Source organism: Brachycentrus maculatus, unplaced genomic scaffold (assembly GCF_059751285.1).
Source record: "Brachycentrus maculatus isolate JH-2025_06_01 unplaced genomic scaffold, ASM5975128v1 h1tg000750l, whole genome shotgun sequence".
In the NCBI taxonomy this organism is placed as follows: Eukaryota; Metazoa; Arthropoda; class Insecta; order Trichoptera; family Brachycentridae; genus Brachycentrus; species Brachycentrus maculatus.
Genome location: NW_028281480.1, coordinates 119,398 through 130,675, shown reverse-complemented (window position 1 = coordinate 130,675; position 11,278 = coordinate 119,398). Strand labels below are relative to the sequence as shown.

At 39.2% G+C, this 11,278-nt stretch overlaps 1 protein-coding gene across 1 annotated transcript; it reads right to left on the bottom strand.

The window, feature by feature from the left end:
- Window positions 1-4,852: 4,852 nt before the first annotated feature.
- On the bottom strand, window positions 4,853-6,347 carry LOC148300318 (uncharacterized). Its single transcript, XM_088274956.1, has 3 exons — window positions 6,277-6,347; window positions 5,571-5,720; window positions 4,853-5,181 (listed from the first exon to the last, which is right to left on the bottom strand). Exons 1-3 carry the CDS (start codon window positions 6,313-6,315, stop codon window positions 4,924-4,926), a joined length of 447 nt encoding a protein of 148 aa, XP_088131082.1. The 5' UTR covers window positions 6,316-6,347; the 3' UTR covers window positions 4,853-4,923.
- Between the last annotated feature and the right edge of the window lie 4,931 nt (window positions 6,348-11,278).

The following is an 11,278-nucleotide window of genomic DNA, read 5'->3' as shown; positions in this document are numbered from 1 at the left end:
ATTCGACATAGGACTCACCGGAATAAAGTCGATGTCGAATGACATTCGACATAGAAGTTTTTGAGGTATCTCTACATGAGAGAGTACGGCTATTATCCTCGGCTCTACCCGACCGCGTATGATCCCGATAGTTACCTAAGACAGCGTCGGCATAGATTGTTTCACATTCCTATACACAGGACCAACCTGCCGATGGTTATGCCTGTAGGAAGAGCTACCGCTATGTTGAACAATATCACATTGGATATTGATCTGTTCCATGTGTCCGAAGGAGTTTTCCGATGCGGGATTCTTCTACACCTTTAAGTCTTCTTGGTTACTTTTAATATATACGCCTTGAATATTGTTTGTTATGTATATATTATTTTTTTGTTGAATAAATTGCTGTTGTTGAATAAATAGGGCCGGAATGGGTCAAGGTAGTGAAAGACTAATAACTCGGTAGTATTCAGATTCTGGTTTATTATGGCTAAGTATAACTATGTCCGCCTCCGTAGTGTAATGGTCAGCACGCTCGGCTACCGTTCTGGAGGACCCGGGTTCGATTCCCAGGGGGGGGTAAGAATAAATATGAGTAATTTTTTCACTGTAATATTTATTCAATATTACCCTGGACTGGTACCTGAAGCGGAGGGCTGATCACCTTTCCTTCATGTGTAAACGATCAAGATAACACTGCGTTTATATGACGCAGTGCCCTATGCACCATTGGGGTGCGGTAAAGGATTTATTATTTATTAAGTATTACTATGTCCGCCTCCGTAGTGTTATGGCCAGCACGCTCGGCTACCGTTCTGGAGGACCCGGGTTCGATTCCTATGGGGGGTAAGAATAAATATGAGTAATTTTTTCACTGTAATATTTATTCAATATTACCCTGGACTGGTACATGAAGCGGAGGGCTGATCACCTTTCCTTCGTGTGTAAACGATCAAGATAACACTGCGTTTATATGACGCAGTGCCCTATGCACCATTGGGGTGCGGTAAGGGATTTATTATTTATTAAGTATTACTATGTCCGCCTCCGTAGTGTTATGGTCAGCACGCTCGGCTACCGTTCTGAAGGTCCCGGGTTCGATTCCAAGGGGGTAAAATAAATATAAGTGATTTTTTCACTGTAATATTTATTCAATATTACCCTGGACTGGTACCTGAAGCGGAGGGCTGATCACCTTTCCTTCATGTGTAAACGATCAAGATAACACTGCGTTTATATGACGCAGTGCCCTATGCACCATTGGGGTGCGGATAAGGGTTTTATTATATTATTGTTATTACTACTATGTAGTACTAACCCTTACTGGTCCAATGTGGAATCTCATTCGACATGGAGTTTTTCCTCTTAGGTCCCGTGTCGGATGTTATTCGACATGTTTTCATCGTTAGTATTATTTATTTAAATTCCAAGCTTACATTTTTGTCACTCGTATCTATTACAACAGTATGTGGAGCAGAGGACAAAGGATTTTTTCCAATTGGAATGTAACTGTCTACCTAGATTTTTTATTTTAATTTCGGGGGACCAGGTGAGTGACTGCTTTTGTGGAGAGGAATCTAGATGCTGTTGTCCAAATTATTTAAAAAATCTCTGCCTTTTATTATCAGTGTTTAATATTTGTACCCGACGGATTCTCCAGTTCTTTGGACACGTTGCGCGTGGCAACGAGGATAGCCTGGAACGACTAGTTGTGATCGGTAGCCTGGAGGGAAAGAGAGGGAGAGGAAGATCCCCACACGGTGGACCGATTGAGTTAAGGTGGTTGGAGCGCTACGTGCAGCGCAGTCAAGGGATAACTGGAGAAGACTCATTGCTTCTGCAAGGGTCACAACCCTCAGCAATGAGGAATAAGACGGAGAAGAAGAATATTTTTTACTCCCGTGTCTTTTTTTATTAAATATTAAACATAAAATATTAATCGTCTTTAAAATATTAGCAACCTTCAGTGCATGTTGGTCTTCGGGTCGACCAAAAATCGCATGTCGCTCACTCCTTTCAAGAACGTCATAAATCAAAAATCGTCAATTTTCAGTTGTGCATGTTTTCGGAATGCTCAGAAAATGTACTACGTCTCAGCAGAAGCGGCATATTTTTAACTTAATATTTACCCGCTACAGGGCAGAAAGTGTTGATTTTGCATTTTGAAGAAAAGGTATTGTTTAATTATTTTTTTTAAATATACTAAATATTTTTCAAATGGAGAAAAAACCTTCAGGTTTTACATAAAAATATCTATTGCACAGTAAAAAGTTCAATAAATGGCTTGATATTTATTTTCAATACTTTGTATTATATTTTTATACTTTTAAAACGTTCTCCTGAAAAATCAAGTTTTTTTTATTTATGACGTTCTTGAAAGGAGTGAATGCCGAACCCTCTTCTAGTGGAACGGAAGGTCTGCTGATGACAGTCAGCAGTCCGCCTTCTCCTGAGGAGTGCAACGTGGTTTCTTCCCAGCAATGAGCAAATGCTGACAAGTTCCCGACTGGCCCACACTAGATTATCCCTCCTGTTCCCAACACAGATTCAAATAAAAACATATTTAATTAGCTAGAAGAAACAAAAATCCACTAAATGATCTATAAACCTTGTACATAATAAGCAAGGTAAATAATGAATGCAATTCCCAACTAAAAAAAAAACAAAAAAAACAGTACAGGGTAATATGAAATATATATTATAGTGTATTTTTTTACCCTCCTATAGGATTCGTACCCGGGATCTCCAACGCGGTATTACAACATGGCGGACCAAGTTATCCGAGCGTGCTCCGATACATGATCTCAATGGGAATATTGTGTGACAATGTGAACTATCTAGCCACACCGTCGAGTTGCAGCGCTGACGTGAACGGGACGGAAGCGTTTCGAGACGAACCAAACCGAAGATATCCGAGCGGACCCGACTCTGAAGCGAGAGAGCCAAAAAGCCGGGAGAACCACAGACTAACTAATTTATATAAAGACCGCCAACTGCCTCGATTTTTTATGGCTAGAAGTGATATTCGCCAGCGGCCGGAAACGACGTAAACGGCTAGAAGTACTAAGCTCCCGGCTGGGCGTGACTTCGCCGCGGCTGAATGTCGAATCCACCCGCCGAAATATTTATCATTCATTTTTCAGGTTAAATGGTATTTATATTGAAATTTGTTGTATTACATATTTTCAAAATTATAATATTAATATTACAAAGAAGATATTTCACTATCTAAATTTATTTATTTCAGTGTAAACAAAAATAGAAAGGTCACGGCTAAAACGCGACATTTATAAAAAGAGTTCAGGCGATTAATAATGGTTACTCAACTCATCCTTACAATGGTAAATGGTAATGGTAACTTTTTTGAAATTATTATCTCAAACTATGTATAAATATAACGCTTTTCAACAAAAACAAAAACGATAGAATTTTCAAATTACTATATTATATTTAAAATTCTAGAAAATACAATATTTTAAAAGGGCGGAAGGAGTGCCCACCACTTCCTGAAGTTATGTTTCTTAACGGGGGTGCCAGCGCCCCTTTGTGGGCGTTTTGGAAGTCTGGCTAGGCGTTTTTATTTTTTTTGCATTTGGGGGGTGTTGCAGAAGTTCAAGGGAGCGTTGTGTCAAGTAAGAAAAACTACACTTTCATACGCAAAATTTAACTTTAACTTTGGCATAATACTCAATATTATCAAGTTCTTCATATACGGATTTCTATTTTTCTATCGATAATTGTCTATAACCAGAGTTTGTCTATATTTATTTGAAATATTTGAACAACTTGTTCAAATATCTTGGTATCTCGTATTTTTCGTTCCCGTTTTGGTGTTTTTGTTAGTGTATTAGTGTATCTCGTCATTTCTGGTCGTTTTTTGAACAATCTGACGTTTACAAGTCGACCCCCCCTGGGGAGAACTGCTTGGATCGTTGACGCGAACAGACGTTTTATTTCGATTTTCTCTTCACTTCTTTAACTTTAAATATTGTAACTTATTTGTTATTATGTTTAGTATAGAATCGCATTTATTTCAATATAGGTTTAGGGATGAGTGGTAGAAGAAGAGGAAGACGGTCGGATTGAATGAGTATTTCAATAAATCAGTTCAATCAATTCAATAATTCCGATCAATATCGGAAGGACACGAAGCGGTGCAGTGTACTCGGTGTAGCGATGACGTAGCGTGGCGTAGCGGGGTCAAAGCGATGATATGGCTGCGTCGCAGTGGTGTTGTAGCAGCGTAGATGGACTCTCGGGCCGGACGGAGTATCTTCGTGACGTTGGCGAGGACTCTGGACTGAAGATCGTGGCGGTCTCGTGGCGTCGATGGTACTTGACAAGCTCCCGGTGGAGGAATGAGACGGCCTGTACCCCTTTTATATCAATCTTTTAGATCAAAGTCCGTTGACATGTTAGTCAAAACAAATCCAGGTAGCCTTTCACTGGACGTGTGCACTTCTTTTGCTCCCGGTCTCTGCCTCCTTTGATCTACACAGCTATTGGATTATGAGAATTCACTATTGTAAGCGGTCAGGACGACTGACTTACACGACTTGTTGGCCGCTACAAAGGGACTAACTGTAAGTACATCATACTCGTTTTCATTCTGGCACTACTCTCTCGCATTAACAATCACGATTACCAACACGCAACGGCAACACGCCACAATTAAACTGGTTGGAATAACCACAGCATTCAGCCATAACAACAAGGGGTTAAGGACTTTAAAAAATTAGGCACAGGTTCTAGCGAACCAGTGCGAACCGGCTGAATTCCACCACTGATTTTAGGGTAGTTTTCTCGTGGCAAGGTCAAAATAAAAGTCGATTGGGAATTCAAGCTATGTATTGTATATAAAGCGGTAAAACAATTGTCTGATGTCTTTCATTATCCTTCGGCGAGGTGACCGAAAAGCTGCGGCTCCTTGTCGATTGAGGTAATTTAGTAGAACAGGTTGTTAGTGATGGGAATAGTGCCGGGCAGGTTCAACAACCCCCTCATATCCTCAGTGAGGTGGCAACAGCGGGAGTACCCTAAATTTAAGTCGGTAGGATTCCATCCCAGCCAATGAAAATTTGGTGAGAGGCATTCGTCGATGGGACAGAGTTGGAATGCGTCTCCTGCGGCATCTGCGGCGTGAGGGTTGTTCAATCCAATGAACAGGGTCACTCTTTCAACCGGACGATATTGGTATACGACCTGGAAACGGAAAGAAGGTACATTATATTTTGATATTTCATGAAGAAGAATATGGATTCGGGACATTTATGGGGCTAACGACCATCATAGGCTGGTTAAAGTGATCACACATGTAACATTGTCCATCTCCGTGGTAAACCCGGCTAATGGTTATCGTGTTTAGCTACCGTGCTAGAGGTACCGGATTCTATTCCCAAAGGGGGTGAAAATAAATATTAGTGATTTTACACTCTAATATTATCTAATATTACCCTGGACTGGTCCCCGAAGCGCAGGACATCCCTTCATCCTCCGGGAGCTAGCGCTGGACGGGGACTACATGAGGCGGGCCGCAGCAGGAGCCGCTCGTGGCACTGGCCCTCTAACGGAACGCCAACAATAGTACTTACCTTGTAGAACCAGAGTGGAACTCGCTGTCTACCCAATAAAACGTCTGTCATGTTTTTGCTGGTCACGTGCTCAAGCTTCAGAGTTTTGTAAGTTCCTGTATACACTTTCGTTTGCATTGTTTGATTGTTACCAATCCTGGTTCGGAGGCCCTGAAAGCAAATCGCAATTCACAGAAACAGATTTTCAAAGAAGTTCTGGGTGTCCACAGGACTTGCGACCTGACATTGACTGGCTAAAGTGATCACTTTTTGTACGTACGTGACGCATTCGACCATTTAAACCACGACTCTGTCACATCAATGCCATTAAACTGAGGAACGAAGAAGTCAGCAATCATGAATCTGTAGCGAAACATTCTGGCCGGCATCGTCTTTTAAAAAATGTAGGCCAATGATTCCACCTGCCCAGAAAACACACAAAACGGTGGCTTTTAGTGGATGTAAGGGCGTCTCGACAAAGGCTTCTGGGTTTTCTCCACTTCAAAAGCAAATGCGCTTATTACCCTATGTCTTTGACATACAAACAAAAATGTGCTTCATCGGTTAGCAAAAAGCTTTGAAAATAAAATTTAATTGGCCCATTCGCGAACCTACGAAGCGCATAATGTCGTTCAGTCTATTCACGTGAAAAATCAAAACGTCGTAAAGTTAGAAACCAGTCATTAAATGCGGTCCAAGAGTACAAGCATATAGTAATTTAAAATACCTGTTCAAGTCGGTTCCAGTTGCCGCCATTGAAGCGCATCCATTGTGGAGCGATGTTAATGACTGAGCACGTGGCTGTTTGTTCAGCACCGAAGACAAAGTCAGCCCTAGCGGTTAGATGGCCTCTGTTGAAGAAATTCCCACTCCCAAAATATGTAACGTCCGCATTTGCTCCGAGAACTGTATTCAGATAAGCATTCTGGTTTTTGTATATATCATCTATGACGAATCAAAATTTGGTTGTGTCTGAAAAAATAATATTCCACAGTTTCAGCTGCACACAACTTCTGATTTCTCCATTCCTGACCCTGGCATAGAATCCAACTTTTCTAGGCATAGACTATACCCTCTACTCTAACCATTCTCTACACATGGCCACATATAAAATACCCTTAATCCAATTCCGCGCTCGGCAGGCCGGCCATACAAAATGGGCTCTCCTTTGAGCTTGTCGCTGGCCAATATCAATCCGATTACAATTTACCGATATTATCAATGTAACAGTCATCTTTCTAGAAGCTTTCACTAAAAGTCTCCGATACAGGGTTACCGACTACAAATGTTGCACGGAAATATAAAATGACTTTGTTTTAATTTAGTACTTTTCTAATCTACTTTAACATATATAAATAAATGAATAAACGTATTTTATAAACACAGTTTTACATTCCGCTTTATTTATAAGTATCAAGTTGCGAACACCCTGAATGTTTATACTGTGTTTTCCCTTTTTTAGGTTTTATTTAAAGGAACTTACCTTTGAATGGACGTGGACAATCGCCACCCGACACAATCACGGCGTTCTCTGCGGTCAGCTTTTGTTCGACATAGAACACTTCTCCGTTATTCGAAGAGTCACACAATTAGCACATATTAGCACAACTACTGAAAAGATCATAAGTTTGGCCATCAACAGTGAGTACAGTATCAATTACTGTTCCTATCATTTTTGCATTCGGACAAGTTGCTTTTTTAGTTTCATCGGACAAAATTTCCTTGTTACATTGAACATCGTCGATATTAATCGTTCTGCCTAGCCAATTATTCATGAAATACCTACCATTATCGCAGATGAAAACCTAAAATAATAATTAAGTAATTAACAAACAACTAAAGTGCTGGCGCACCTTCATTATATTGATAGTGCTTCCTTACACTCTGCGCTTATTTCAGCACTCTTTACTTACGTCTGTATGGAATTTAGTTAAAATATTTTGAATACGCAGGAGTCCTCCAGGACATGACATTATTAAATCCTGTCCCTTATCCAAAACGATGGAGTGGTTATTCGACTCAAGCAATTTTTTTTGGGACACATACACCGGTTGCAAATTTGGGTTCCTTAGAGAGCCTATAGGGATGGTGCATTCTCCAGCTGGAAATAAATTCACAACATAGGCAAGTTAGACCCCAAGTAGGGTATATATATATATATATATATAACAACATAGGCAAGTTAGACCCCAAGTAGGGTATATATATATATATATATATATATATATATATATATATATATATATATATATATATATATATATATATATATATATATATATATACCCTATATATATATATGGGCATGGAGTAAGAACATCTTATATACTCACCCTTTGCATTGCCGTCTCCAGGCAAAACCTTTGGCCTCGCTTCGTCCTGTTTGTACTTCCAAAAGTCTACGTACTGCTGGAAGTCATCCTTGGACAGCCTCCACACGAGTTCTTCGGGAGTCGGCAGGCTCTCATATATATATATATATATATATATATATATATATATAACAACATAGGCAAGTTAGACCCCAAGTAGGGTATATATATATATATATATATATATATATATATATATATATATATATATATATATATATATATATATATATATATATATATATATATATATATATATATATATATATATATATATATATATATATATATATATATATATATATATATATATATATATATATATATATATATATATATATATATATATATATATATATATATATATATATATATATATATATATGTATATATATATATGGGCATGGAGTAAGAACATCTTATATACTCACCCTTTGCATTGCCGTCTCCAGGCAAAACCTTTGGCCTCGCTTCGTCCTGTTTGTACTTCCAAAAGTCTACGTACTGCTGGAAGTCATCCTTGGACAGCCTCCACACGAGTTCTTCGGGAGTCGGCAGGCTCTCAAAGTCCACTCCGGCCAAGTTCAAGTCCTGGACGATCCCTGGTATAGCGTAGGCTCTAGCCGCTACCAGAAACGCGAGCAGGACGAAGCAACTCCTCGTCAACATTCTGGTCATCGTCTTCTGAGTTCTTCAAACTTTGCAGACAAATCGAGCGATGGGTCTTTTAGGTTTTTCAACTTTAAAATATCTGCTTTTGAGCGTTTCACTTATCGAAGCAGTGGATACTTCAGCTGAATTGATAGTCTTCGGGAAACCGCCACCTTATATACTAGTATCCAATCAACACACTGATAAGGGAACCAATTAATGTATTGGGAAATAAATTACACGATAAAAAGCCACTGATTTTTTAAAAAGATAAAAAACGTTTCATTGATGCTATCAGATCTTCTTCTTTTTCTAACTTTTATCCACAACCAATGGTGTATAAGGCACTGCATCGTAAAGAAGCAGTGTAATCTTGATCGAAATTATAACTTAAGTGGTAAAAAACTTTTTTAAATTCATTTCAAACCCATGTCCGCACCCCAATGATACATAGGGCACTGCATCATATAAACGCAGTGTTATCTTCATCGTTAACACGTGAAGGAAAGGTGATCAGCCCTGCGCTTCAGGTGCCAGTCTAAGGGGAATAGTAAACAAATTCAACTATCTATTTTCCCCGCTGGTAGAGGTAGAGGCAGAGAGAATACCGCCTCACACTGGCAAACAGCTATATATATGTATATATATATATATATATATATATATATATATATATATATATATATATATATATATATATATATATATATATATATACATATATATATATATATATATATATATATATATATATATATATATATATATTTCTAACATTTACTACGTTTCGTGTATGAGTTCGCTCCCTTCATCTTCATCTTCAAAATCTTCAAACCTTTATCCGCACTCGATGATGCATAGGGCACTGCATAGTATTTGTACGATGATAGAGTGTTATCATCATGAAGCAGTGGCTTTTAAGCAGTGTTATCTTGATCGTTAACACATGAAGGAAGGGTGATCAGCCCTCCGCTTCAGGTACCAGACCAGGGTTTTATAAAAATACTACAGGGTTATATTAAGCTGAAGCACGCTCGGCTACCGGGTTCGATTCCCAGGGGGGGAGGGTTCAATATTTATTAGTGCCTTATTAATACAAGTGATTTTTCACTATAATATTTATCCAATATCACCCTGGACCGGTACCTGAAGCGGAGGGCTGATCCACCCTTCCTTCTTGTGTTAACGATCAAGATAACACTGCTTAAAAGCCACTGCTTCATGATGATAACACTTTACCATCGTAGAAATACGATGCAGTGCCCTATGCACCATCGAGTGCGGATGAATTTAAGATGAAGATGAAGGGAGCGAACTCATACACGAAACGTAGTAGATGCTAGAAATATATATAAGGAGTGAAAACACATGAAAACAGTGAAAACACATCTTCGTGTGCTTACGATCAAGATAACACTGCGTTTTTAAGATATCAATTTAAATTTTTTAAATTTATTTATTTATTTATAGTTAATATACACATTATCCGCCTCCGTAGTGTAATGGTCAGCACGCTCGGCTACCGTTCTGGAGGTCCCGGATTCGATTCCCAGGGGGGGTCAAATAAATATTAGTGATTTTTTCACTGTAATATTTATCCAATATCACCCTGGACTGGTACCTGAAGCGGAGGGCTGATCCACCCTTCCTTCTTGTGTTAACGATCAAGATAACACTGCGTCTATATTATTCAGTGCCCTATGCACCATTGGGGTGCTGATAAGGGTATTATTATTGGTATTATAATATACACATTACAAACATAAATTTAAATCGTGGACATGAACAAAATAGGAAACTAAGCGAGAATACTATTTGCTAAAGGTGTAGAAGGATCCCGCTTCGGAAAACTCCTTCAGACACATGGAATAGATCAATATCCAATGAGATATTGTTCAACATAGCGGTAGCCCTTCCTACAGGCATAACCATCGGCAGGTTGCTCCTGTATATAGGAACGTGAAACTATCTATGCCGACGCTGTCCTTAGCTAACTATCGGGAACATACAGACCGATGCTCCGGATAGTTTCAGGATTATCCATCACACCGCGCAACAATGGATAGAAATGCCTCGTCAAATACACATTCCTTCTAGTCTCTAGACTGTTGTAGCCGAGCATACCCTGGAGGAACTGGTAGCTCTTCCTACAGGCATAACCATCGGCAGGTTGCTCCTGTATATAGGAACGTGAAACAATCTATGCCGACGCTGTCTTAGGTAACTATCGGGAACATACAGACCGATGCTCCGGATAATTTCAGGATTATCCATCATACCGCGCAACAATGGATAGAAATGCCTCGTCAAATACACATTCCTTCTAGTCTCTAGACTGTTGTAGCCGAGCATACCCTGAAGGAACTGGTAGCTCTTCCTACAGGCATAACCATCGGCAGGTTGCTCCTGTATATAGGAATGGGAAACAATCTATGCCCACGCTGTCCTTAGCTAACTATCGGCAACATACAGACCGATGCTCCGGATAGTTTCAGGATTATCCATCGTACCGCGCAACAATGGATAGAAACGCAGTGCCCAATGCACCATCGGGGTGCGGATAAGGGCTTGAAGAAGAAAGAAGAAGACTATTCCGCACGTAAATCTACATTTATCTCCTTAAAAAATCATGAATTCACATTGCGAAATATTTTTTTAATTAAATTTAGATAAATTGTTTTGATAAAAAATTGCGAAATCGATTCA

What these genes read in the sequence shown, in the direction of transcription:
- LOC148300318 (XM_088274956.1), bottom strand. Translation starts at nt 6,315, where the DNA reads ATGCGCTTCAATGGCGGCAACTGGAACCGACTTGAACAG. An exon ending in ACTGGAACCGACTTGAACAG is followed by an intron (nt 5,721 to 6,276) that starts GTATTTTAAATT and finishes ATTTGCTTTCAG; the next exon opens with GGCCTCCGAACCAGGATTGG. An exon ending in TTCCACTCTGGTTCTACAAG is followed by an intron (nt 5,182 to 5,570) that starts GTAAGTACTATT and finishes TTCCGTTTCCAG; the next exon opens with GTCGTATACCAATATCGTCC.